Here is a 12,534-nt window from a genome sequence, read left to right on the forward strand (position 1 = left end):
GCGGATCCCCTCCGGCCACCCAACGTGGTCCAGCTTCGTGACTCCACCAACTGACCCGGAGCCCTTCCGGGATCCCACCTATATTCCCTTCACCACGTGATCCTGTCTCCTCTCTCTCACCACGCCCTTCACCGAACCTTCCAGATCCGACCTCCGCATAGCGCCTTGCTGGCTCCGCCCTTAGGATCCGCCCCTGCTCACCTCGCATCCGATTGGACCGGAGGTGAGCGGCGGACCTTCACATACGCCCCCATACGGGGCCCCGCCCCCCAATACCCTGGACCGTATGATTGGCCCAGAACCGAGCAGCGAAACCCCGCTTACACTCGCATTACACATTGAAGTGGCTAATCACGTGGAAATGTATAGCAGCCATATACTCTAATCTCGTTTCTAAATGTGGAGGAAAACGGAGGACCCAGAGAAAAATCCACACGACCACAGGGAGAAAAGGGTCGAGATTAACCCGCGACCTCCTGTATACCACATCTCGCCAATGTGGCGCCCTTTCTTTGCCACAAGTCAAATAATCTCAATGAGATACGAAACGGTGATCATATGATCATGTAAGCCTCGAAGGCCAAACATAAAAACACCAAAAAACAGCTCTTGCCTTTGAATATGTGCGAGGACTGCCAGGTTGTATGGCCATTCCCCTAGTGTGGCTTGACAGGGAAACAGTGGTGCAGCAGAGGATGGGCAGGTGGAGCCGAATTGTTGGAGACGAAGCAAGCAGCGGCGAACTGGCGGCTCACGTTTTTCGCGGGGTGGTGTCATCGCTGCAGAAGTGGTGGGAAAGTTGCTGGGGCCCCTTGCGGGAACTCCGTACCTTTGGTGTTGGAGGTTGTGCGAGGTGGGATTGAGGATTGTAAAGTGGTTGGTGGAGTGGCATGGCTTCTGGCAGTTGTGGCGTGGCTGATGTGATGGGTGGGGGTCGTGGTGTGGTGGATGTGATGGGTGGGGGTTGTGGTGTGGTGGATGTGATGGGTGGGGGTTGTGGTGTGGTAGGTGTGATGGGTGGGGGTTGTGGTGTGGTGGGTGTGGCGGGTGGGTCGTTGTGGTGTGGTGGGTGTGATGGGTGGGGGTTGTGGTGTGATGGATGTGATGGGTGGGGGTTGTGGTGTGGTAGGTGTGATGGGTGGGCGTTGTGGTGTGGTGGATGGGGGTTGTGGTGTGATGGATGTGATGGGTGGGGGTTGTGGTGTGGTGGATGTGGCGTTGTGGGTGAAGTTGGTGGGGTTGATGTGTAAGCAACTGGGCTTGTCAGCAAGAGGGGAGAGCAGCAATCATCCGTTGTTCTATTCTGCGCTCCCTTCTTTCACAATGCTGTACTGTTCTGACCAGCGTGAAGAATGGCGGAGAGACTCTCATCCAGCAGCGAAATTTACAAAACTGACTGCACACGTTGTCTGCACATCATCCTACGGTTTCTCGTTAATACTGGTAGGAACCTCCTGGTTACACCAGCCCACAGAGGATTATTGTGTCCGTCCGTCCGTCGTGCAGGGAGGGGCTGGGGTGGGAGGGAAGGGCTGGGTGGGGAGGGGAGGGTGGAGAGGGTGGGGAGGGGCTGGGTGGGGAGGGGCTGGGTAGGGAGGGGCTGGGTAGGGGAGGAGAGGGTGGGGAGGGGAGGGTGGGGAGAGGCTGGGTGGGGAGGGTGGGGAGGGGCTGGGTGGGGAGGGGAGGGTGGGGCTGGGTGGGGAGGGGAGGGTGGGGCTGGGTGGGGAGGGGCTGGTCACCCCGTGGTGCCCTTATAAAACTCACCGTTTAACCTACTCACGCCGGCTTGTGCACGCCCTCACAGTCGGGCATATTTGCGGAATACACCACGCCGCCGTTGACCCTGGCCATTGACCGAGCAACCCAACGTTCCTACCAGCTCCCTCAGCGGGAATTTGTTAACATCGGTCAGACTATTAAAGAAAGTGCGCTTTGTTCGCACTAGAAGAGTGGTAGAGAATACTGACGGGAGTGGTAGCCAACAACGTGTGGAGCGTCTCCAAGAGAGGACGATGGTTCATTGCATCGCACAATCGTCGTGAGAGGCGGCCAGTGGAGCTTGTGGAGGCCTTCATCCAGCAGTGGATTGATCATGGCCGGTGATGATGATGAAATGTGCACAAAGACAAAAATCCCCCCCACCCCGTATCGGAACGCCAAACTACAGCAGCAAGTTCTGTTTGCGAGCACCTATGAAGCTGCGTGCGGGTTGTTGTGGGCCCAACCCCCACCCCCGGCCGCCTTTGTTTCCCCAACCCTGACGTTTAACAAGGCCGAGTGGACCGCGGAGTGGCCCACCAACCGGTCGAGACGCCGCGCGTGTGACCCCCCTCACCGTCGGGCGTTTTGGTGGCGTTCTCGCTGCAAGGGGTGCAACGCAGCTCGAGGGAGTTGAAGAAGGAGCTCATGTTGCACGTATTCGCGTCGGACACGAAGGGGTAGATGGAGGCGTAGGTGGCGGCGTGTGCCGTGCGGGGATAAAGCGCCACGAGCAGCAGCAGCAGCAGCGCCGCGGTGACTGACTTCACCAGCGTCTTCATGGCGGCGGCCATTCTCCACGCGTAACCAGGGCAACGAGGGCGAGCCGCCAGCCTCAAGGGGCGTGGTGAACAAACCAAAGCGGCCATCTTAGTGAGGGAGACCGACCCATTTGGGGGTAGCGGCCATCTTAGTGAGGGAGACCGACCCATTTGGGGGTAGCGGCCATCTTAGTAAGGGAGACGACCCCGTCCGGGTAGCGGTCATCTTAGTGAGGGAGACGACCCCGTCCGGGTAGCGGTCATCTTAGTGAGGGAGACCGACCCCCTCGAGGTAGCGGCCATTTAAGTGAGGGAGACGACCACCTCTAGGTAGCGGCCGTCTTAGTGAGGGAGAGGACCACCTCGGGGTAACGGTCATCTTAGTGAGGGAGACGACCCCCTCGGGGTAGCGGCCATCTTAGTGAGGGAGACGACCCCCTCGGGGTAGCGGTCATCTTAGTGAGGTAGACGACCCCCTCGGGGGTAGCGGCCATGTTAGTGAGGGAGACGACCCCCTCGGGGTAGCGGTCATCTTAGTGAGGTAGACGACCCCTTCGGGGGTAGCGGCCATCTTAGTGAGGGAGACGACCCCCTCGGGGTAGCGGTCATCTTAGTGAGGTAGACGACCCATTTGGGGGTAGCGGCCATCTTAGTGAGGGAGACGACCCCCTCGGGGTAGCGGTCATCTTAGTGAGGTAGACGACCCCTTCGGGGGTAGCGGCCATCTTAGTGAGGGAAACGACCCCCTCGGGGTAGCGGCCAGCTTAGTGAGGTAGACGACCCCTTCGGGGGTAGCGGCCATCTTAGTGAGGGAAACGACCCCCTCGGGGTAGCGGCCATCTTAGTGAGGGAGAAGACCCCCTCGGTGGTAGCGGCCATCTTAGTGAGGGAGACGACCCCCTCGGGGTAGCGGCCATCTTAGTGAGGGAAACGACCCCTTCGGGGTAGCGGCCATCTTAGTGAGGGAGAAGACCCCTCAGGGTTGAGAACATATTTGTGTGTAAAGCCATGCATAATCAAAGTCTTTATTGAACCTGGATAAATTCGATGAACTACAAAGCTCTTGATGACAGATGTCAAGTAGGGGTAGATCGGATAAGTTACAAAAAACAATAACAACGGGGTAGTTTTATGCGTAGAACGTCACATTTACAGCACGCATTGGATTGTGTACCACGTGCTCAATGAGGTCGCGTGTGTTGGGCCGCTAAAGTGTTTGGGTATTCCCAACTCTTCCAATACGCAGAGCGATTTAGCCGAAGCCCTTCCACCCTCAATAGCGTAACAAAGCAATTGTAGAGGCTGCACTTTCATATACAACAGGCTAATTTATTATTTTACTATCTCTGTGACTTTACCGAAAGACCCAAATAGTATATCGCCTAGATTTGAAGCTTTCGTGACTGCAAGGATTCATACGCTTTCGTTTTTTCGGTAAAGTCACGTAGGTAAAAAATAAATAATAGAAAAAATAATATAAATAAAGTATTATTTTTATAATGATATTTTTCGGTAAAGTCACGAAGGTAAAAAATAATAATTTAGTTTTCATTTATTTCATTAGATTTTTTTTTTACCTACGTGACTTTACCGAAAAAAACAAAGAGTATAGCATTATAGGCTAATGGTAGAATTAGACAAAACCCGAAAACTACAGACGGGAGAGACAGACCAGGAGTACATGCAATTCTTGAGAGCATGGGTCGGTCACGTTGGTAGAAGGACAATTGATGGTCGTTCGTCACTACCAACGATGGAATGTTGGCTCAGGAGTGAGAGAGCAATTGGGGGGTATTTTAATAGTTACTGTAAGGGCCCGGCCATAAATGACGTCACAAAGTGAGATGCCCTAACAAAAAACAAATATGAGCTAAGATCTTCGCTCATTTACCAGCGTCACATTCCTAATTGCTGTACAAATACTGGAAAAAAAGGCTTTTGCTATAGATGCCCCCTGGGTCTGGAATGCTATCGCAAATAAACTCCAGCTTGGATCGTTACCAACAAGAGAATCACTCAAAAATGCTTTAGAGGAGTTGTACAAACATAGCTGCCACTGCTATCCTGTGGCCTGAAATTTAAAATACAGCAATAGATGAGCGACGTATGAACTTATTATGTATTTTTATTATAGTGCGCTGCTACTGCTATTGTTAATCCGGCTGTTATGGATCGACTTATGCAACTAGCGAGGGATGCTAGGTTTAGTGATGTGTTGTGTGTGTCGCTATTGTAAACTTTTAATCACATTTGTTGGGAAAACTTACGTTGTTTATAACAGGACCCTGCGGGGTGGGCTGGTAGGAACGAATAACCAAAGAATATTTACATAATGTATTATTACACTTGTTAAGCCAGGAAAGCCCCACTGAGTCTAAAGGTTTTTGTAGGGTCCTGCCAAGTGTTTGCAGTAGGGGGCGATGTTGATACACGGACGGAGGGGCTGGGTGGAGAGGGTACCCTTATAAAACTCAACGTTTAACCTACTCACGCCGGATTGTGCCCGCCCACAGTCGGGCATATTTGCGGAATACACCACGCCGCGGTTGAGCCTGGTCATTGACCGAGCAACCCAACGTTCCTATCAGCTCCCTCCGCAGGAATGTGTTATACCGCCTTATTCAAAGGCGCTTTCCAACAATTCTACATAAGTTAGTGTCTGAAAGTGGCATTCTTGTTATGGTTACATAACAGGTGGGAGTGGTTCAGGCGAGGTTTATACAGGGCGATTCAAAACCATGTTAACACTTCTGAGAGTTTGCAACAGTACAATAAACGTGCAGCCTCCAGGCTCTGGAGACCACCTGGGAGAAGATTTCAGGCACGTGTTGACAATAATGGCGAATAAGTGAACACTTTGAACTTTTTGAAGCCATTAACATACTCTTGTTTCTTTCGGTAAAGTCACATAGAAGGGAAATAATAAAATTAAATACAATTCTCACGACGTTTCGATTGCAACACAAGCAATCATCAGGTGTGAAATCCACAGCAGTCGTCTGAAGCCACAGCAGTGGGTTTCACACACAAGCAATCGAAACGTCGTGAGAATTTAGTAAAATGTTATTATTTTATTATTTCCCTTCTACGTGACTTTACCGAAAGAACCAAGAATACGAATCCCTGCAGTCACGAAAGCTTTAAATCGAAACTATTAACATACATTTGTTATCATGTTAGTGTATTATCCGTTCTTTTCCCATTAAAAACGAGTCCCATATAAGTGTTAACATTTTTTTAAAGTACCGTGTGTGTGTGTATACTGTATTGGTCTAGTCAGTTGGCCACCCATTTACATGTATCCAGGCTGAAACTTGCTTACCTTATAAAACCCGACGAGATCATGCCATGTGATTTGGTCATAGGCGTCAAAATAAATTCAGCCATATAGCCTCCACAAAACCTCACATTTGAGTTTCACAAAATTATAGAATTCACCAATCCTTGCCGTCAATGCATTGTTTACCCGTGTGTGTGTTGCCAACGATCAAAATAACGAGCGTAGACAACAAAAATGTGGTAAATTCAAACTGAAACAGATTTTTTTATTGGCAATTGAACAGTAATAACGTTACACACTGTTACACGGTGTCCCTGTGCACGGAACCGGAATAAAAAGACAACTTTTGGTTTGTCCGTGCGCTGGCACGTGATGCAGATTTGGGATGCCCTCTCATTTTCAGGCGCTCCAAATATCAGAAATCAAAAGCAGCCATGAACTGAAATAGGGAGGAGGGGGCAAGCAGTTTGGGGATGGAGTACACACGCCACTCAACTACCCCGACTACTACCCCTTATCGTAACAACCCTGCCAACCCAGCCGACAATAAGAGCTCTCCCACAAACCCAAAACTGCTGTCCATTTCAATAATCTGTTCTATTTTCAGTTTTGGTGTCCACAGCACCATGAGTGGATGTGCATGAACAGCTTTAGTGCATAAAGTCCCTCCGGAAAAAAAACCTTTGTTAAAAACTGGAATGTTATGTTAAGTAGGATTTTAAAACATTGCAATGGAAGAATAAAAAAAACAACACTGCTTTGTTACAACGGATGTGCTCCTCCCACTGCAGTAAACTAAAACACTGACTGTTCAAATTCACGCTCAACATTAAGTAAAAAAGGAGCATTAATAAATGTCCATGTATTGTACTATTATTTTTTATCACGCTGTGTAAAAAAAACATTAATTTTATTACTTTGAAACTTTTTTAAAAGAATATTGTGAAATTCTTTACAAGGTCATGCGCGATGGAAGCAGGGCCCATTTAAACCCAACTACAATGGTCACAAATGTTCCCTGAAATCATGGGAATTAAATAAAATGTTTGTGGCTTTCAATTATTGGAAGCATTTGCCAAGAACCAAACTGCAAACCCCACAGTATCATCCGCCGTCTTGTGATTAAAAAACAAATATTCACTGGAGAACTGCTCCAGGTATTACTCATTGCTGTTACAGGCCACCATTTGATATTCTACAAAAAGGAAAACAATAACTCGTTCGATCCATTATCAGGTTAATTGCACCGTAGACAAGTTGCACACTTGCTAAAACAGACTGAAAAACTTCCTTTTGAACAAATGCCAAGCATGCGACTTGTTAAAATCCCTGCAATCTGATGTGGCATCATTCCATGTGGGCCATCACAAAGTACATACGGTAAAGCATAAATAAGACTGATACATTTCGGCAAATATGGCTCCGAGGCTTTGCACGAGCATTAATTGTCTTTTGTTTTTATAACTTGGAAATTTGTCGATTTTATTGTCCTCTCCAAGAAAAAAAAAACTGATATAACGATCACCAAATATTGAAATTCATTTGGAGCAAAAAACACTTGAATTCTGCTGTAATATCACACCCCTCACAAACGGTTCAAATTTCCCGAATTATAAAAAAACCAATACTGGCAGCCAAAAGAGCCCTTAAAAGGCTTCTCAACCAGTACCATCTGCCAATCAAACCCTGCAAAACTGCATCTCACCCTCTCAAACAGCACGGTCAATTATGCACATGTCGGAATGCATCTAGAATCTACAGTAGGTCCCAGATTAAGGCCATACTTGTCCCAAAGTTTGGGAGGCAGTGATCCACAAATTTGTTTTGGAAGTTGTGATCCCATGATGGAATTTGAGAGATTCCTTACACAAAGTGTGGCCCTTGAATGCAAAAAAAACGTTTTAGAGGCAGGCGAGCATGCAGGGAGGCACCTAAAATGGGGGATATTTGGGAAAGGCCTTGCCCAAATCCTTAGGTCCTTGACATCGGTTGTGATGGGGTGGAGTAACAAGGCCTGCCCTTGCACAGCTTTGTTTCGTTTGGCTCGAGTCTCGTTTTGAGGTTGCCGTGTACGTTTTAAGAACAGTTGTACAAACCCAGGTTTCTCCATGCTAGTAATGTAGATGGTACATAGTGCTATACTCGCAACTTCAACCATGTGCAAATTCAAATAATATTAATAAAACACAATGTGCACAATGTAAAATTCCTAAAGGATGTTAAGCAAAACTATTTTTTGTCTTTGTGTTTTTTAAAATAACCACAATAACAATACAGTTGTGTTTCATCTGCCGGCGCTTTTTCAGAACTGGACTGGCCACATCACAGATACAAATTCAAGCATACGAGGCAACCAGGCACTCTTATTTTACAACCCTGGATTCATTATACTCACCACACCTCCCACGGCGCGCAATGCCACCACAGCGCCGCGTGTTTTACGCGAAACAATAGCGACTTGCAAACCATTGCTTTCGAGTCAAGTTCACAAGAACGTATCAATTCGGAGAATTAAGCGGTTAAACAACTCATGAATAAAACAGTACCGGTGACTTAATTTCTATTTTATTAACTTTACTAATTTACGTAAATGTTTATATATTAAATTGCCCGTTAGGGTGCCTAGAACTGATATTTTTTTTATTTCCTTTTTTCGTATATAATTGCTTTTGTTGGGGTTTGTTTTTTAATGTTATACACTTAGTACAAAATAAAAAAATGGAAAAAGCCACATTAAAACCTATCGCTTGATATCTAAGGTCTGATAGGCATAATAGCTCTTGGTCTACAAAACGTATGTCTTTGCATTGCCACGCGTTAGCGGTAAATCCTACCTGCTGCCATTCCTGCACAAATTATCAGCTGCCGTACAATAAACACGCGTCGGCTTTCCATTGTACACCCAGGCTGCGATGATCTTTACCAGCGCTGCACAAGGGAAACATTGCATAGTAAAATGACGCATTACAAAAAATCAAAAACAAAACCAAGTGCATTAATCACGCAACTTCATATTATAGAGTTTAGCAAAAACACAGCAAGGGATCCTTTATGTGAATATCCACCTTAAAAATGACGCACAGCCAGTCCTATGTAAGTGTTTCACTGCTTTAAAACAAAATATGCAAGAATACAGCATAGAAAACTGTGTGTGCTTCCTTTAAGAACGTTTAAAGCAGGAAAAGTTAACGACAAATGCACTGTTGGAAAAAAATGCCGAAACCTCGTCGATGTTGCATGACCCCATCTTCATGGAGGGGAATCTTTAAAAAAAAAACTTCCATCTGAGGTTTCCTCCAAATATTAAATTAACTGCATCTGTGCTTCCAACCAAGAACCCAAAAGCAATGCATGTAGCTATGGAGATTATCCAATAGCGGAAAATGTTCTCTACAAATCTCTGCAATGGCTTGCACACAAACACCCACAGCCAACACCGTACGGTACACTGCCACGAGAACATTGGTTGTGGCATATCTGTTCGGTGGACCCACGTAACTTCATGTCCACTGTGTATAAACTGCAAATGATAGCAGGTGGCACAAGTGGCTGAATGGAATCCTGTAAAGACCAGTCAATCACAAATGTTTCAAATAACGTTTACACTTTCTTTTAGTTGCGACGGCAAGCGTACGGCTGCCACATGGCATCAATTGACGAATCGGTCCGAGAACAGTTCCACAATACTGTACCACGGAAGCGGGAAGACGTGCAGACCGCAACAAGATCTGGTCACGTGGTGGGGGGCTCGAATCAAAGTGTTGCCTTTTAAAATAGTGGCGGTAAAAGCAATGTGGCATCCACAAATGGTTTTATCCACCAGTACATTAATTTCCCACTGCCTAATCACGACTCTTGGGGAAGTCATGAAAAACCAGGTTAGGGAGGTGGGGGGGGTCTGCCAGATGGAGAGCACTTTAGCGCGACTGTTGGCTTGGTTCACTGTAAAAAAAGACTGCAACCCAAAAAAGCAACGTTGTTTGCACAAACGTGGCAATGTTCGAGCCGTTACAAAACCACCGCCGCCACCGTAAAGCGGAATCTGAAATTAAAACACGGTGACGCTACCTGATGGAACTGGCACTTTTTTTGTTTTTAACCCCAACAAACCTGCGCGTTTCAGTTTAAAGGGCCGTTGTGTTTACATGTATAAAATGCTGGTCACCAACAATGCATCTTACGTAACGCTATTGCACAAATATACACGCCTGTTATTTCTTAGTGGGGATGATTGCATAACACCCAGACAACACTGGAGTGGTTGTTAACGTGTTGAACCAAACGCTCCCCGGTCGCAGGAGCATTCATGTATATTCATTCAAAACGCAGAAAGCACAGAGCATCAAAACGCACGGCCGCAAGCCCTAAACGATACCTCGCAAAGTGGTCAAGCATCAATGTGGCACGCACAACCGATGTTGCTCAATGCTGCACAAGTTAGGAGCGGATGTTAAAATGGTAAAAATGCTTCGTGCCAACAACTGCCCGCTCATTCCCGTGTCTATCACTATAATACACGTCACACATTGCAATGGCTGCCAACTTTGACATATCCAAAACATTGTTGATTTTCAAAGCATGTTTCAATTTGTCTTAATGGTTTATCAGCTCAAAAATAAGAGCTAATGGTGGGACAAAAATGCAGGAATTAAAACATGAACCAGTGATCTTGAGAGAGTGCCTATGAAGTTGCACATTAGCGTTACAGTATAACCGTCACATTCACAACCACATTTGGCCTGCCTTGTTCTTATGTGGAGCACGGCCAAAACATTCGAGACCCGAAGCATTTCACCTAAAATATCACGAATACTGCCAGCTATGCTCCCGGGTTACGTTTGGCAGCCAGCAAAAACACTTTGGGGCAAATATAACGAAGAGGGCAGTGTGACATTCTACAAAGTGCTTGCCAGCATTGCAGTTGCATTGGTCGTCCCATGATCTCTAACCAGCAAGCCACCTTGTGTTTTATTCGCAATGGCGCAGTTATCAAAGCGATGCGCAGGGCTCGCAACCACCAATGCGAAAGTTTGAGATGGGTTATGGGGGCAGTAACCTTCACACGTGGGCTCTTGGGTGCACACAAACACACACACTGGCCCATCTACATTTTGCACCTGTGCACTCAGTTAGTCAAAATCAGGCCACCATTAACTTAACCTTCTGCAAATGCTACAGTATAATTAATCAGGTTTGGAGTGCTGGGGTTGGGGAACTGGATGTTAAGACCGTGCATGGCCGCTCTGGCTGTTGTTACAACGTATGCGAAACTCTTTCACCATCGCCTAATACGGAGCGACGCCACTTAGGTGTGCTGAAATCAAGCGCCTAGGTCAGTGCACTTTGTATTTATGAGGTTAATGGAAGCACAGCTTCCACGAGCTACATTATCGAAATTCGAACCGTATTAAAATCATCATTTACAGTCGATATTTCAACATTATTCCATCAATATATACAACTGTTTAGCAAAAATAATCTTGTAGTAAACATGCAATGTGTTTGTATATATAGGTTTAGTTTCACTTGTTTAAAAATACATAACTAGTTTTAATTTCCCTTTGCCTTCACAATACCTTACAACACTGGCTCTTAATATATATTTTTATTTTTGTTTTGTTTTGCTAGTAACAAAAAAATAGCTGTACAAGTGTGTTTAAAAAGCAAAAAGGGTAAAATGAGATTTCATTCTTTGGCTACCTGGAATTTAGCAATTCACAATTTCTTTGCAACCTCCTTTGCAGTTGAGCGCGACAGATTTCTTCGTTTATTTACGGTTGTTGCCATTTCTCCTTCCACCTCTATGTCCTGACACATGGCAATAAAATAACCGCACGGATATAAAAATGAAAGCCATTCAGCTCATGTGAAAAAAAAAACAAAGAGCCACACAAGCAACAATGTTCTTTTGCTTCTGGGCTGATGTAGGCAGGACATCTGGAAGAAAGGCATGAATGCAGAGTCTTCACAACACGACTGTGGGCACAAGCGAGATTGGTGTACTTGCTCTTGTACGCTGTCGCTTAATAAGCCACGGAGTGGCCAGTTTTAAAACCTCAGCCGAGGTCTCACCTTGGATTCTTGGCCCAGGCTAGACTCTACAACCTGCACCTTGGCAGGACCAGAGGTGGTCGGGCCAGAATCTCAGTCACGAGGAATTTAACCCAAATCTTCACCCAAGCAGGATCACTGTGGATTCTGGCAAAGGATCGGAACCTGAACCTTACCCCAGCAGGACAACGGGGGTCTAACTCAATCACGAGCCTTGACCCTTTTGTCGATGCCTCGACAGAGGAGAAGTGATGCGAGCTGCCAGGGCTGTTGTGGGTAGGTGGCCGTGGCGGCGGCGACGACGATGGTGGAGGCCGCTATGGTTGGTGGTTGTTGTGCTGCCCGCGGCGGTGCCTGCGCCGCATGCTGTGGTAGCTGTGGCTCGTCCGGCCGCTGCTCCCCGACGCGGGCGGACGCCCATCGTTGGGCCCCGAGTGGGGGTGGGCATCTCTGGGCACGGTGTACCTGTAATCATCCACCTGGAAAAAAAAAAACAACAGCAGAGGCGGCCTTAACAACGACAACCGAGAACCCACATCTCCAATTACGTATTTGTCATGCAAATATTGACGAGCAGACTGAGAACGCCAAATAATTACACACCTGTCCCTCAGCTAAAATGACAGGCAGCCGAAACCTGAATTCAAATTCGGCATCTCAGCGATGTCAAGTTTAGGTCTCCGA

The 12,534-nt window shown here is 46.9% G+C and overlaps 2 protein-coding genes across 3 annotated transcripts in view; both read right to left on the reverse strand.

Moving 5' to 3' along the window:
* The window catches only part of TMEM67 (transmembrane protein 67), a 34,762-nt gene extending 32,197 nt beyond the window's left edge, over positions 1-2,565 (reverse strand). Inside the window, exon 1 of one of the 2 annotated variants that reach the window (XM_078864168.1) lies at positions 2,336-2,565. In XM_078864168.1, the coding sequence (XP_078720294.1) occupies positions 2,336-2,552 (217 nt within the window). In that variant the 5' untranslated portion in view covers positions 2,553-2,565. The remainder of the gene's footprint in view (positions 1-2,335) is intronic. The other variant, XM_078864169.1, reaches the window with a different exon arrangement.
* Positions 2,566-6,043: 3,478 nt separating this feature from the next.
* The window catches only part of LOC144936930 (terminal nucleotidyltransferase 4A-like), a 45,206-nt gene continuing 38,715 nt past the window's right edge, over positions 6,044-12,534 (reverse strand). The window contains exon 13 of the mRNA XM_078864170.1: positions 6,044-12,329. Within this exon, the coding sequence (XP_078720296.1) occupies positions 12,168-12,329 (162 nt within the window). The 3' untranslated portion in view covers positions 6,044-12,167. The remainder of the gene's footprint in view (positions 12,330-12,534) is intronic.

The sequence above is a fragment of the Lampetra fluviatilis genome, chromosome 17, assembly GCF_964198595.1.
Source record: "Lampetra fluviatilis chromosome 17, kcLamFluv1.1, whole genome shotgun sequence".
Taxonomy (NCBI): domain Eukaryota; kingdom Metazoa; phylum Chordata; class Hyperoartia; order Petromyzontiformes; family Petromyzontidae; genus Lampetra; species Lampetra fluviatilis.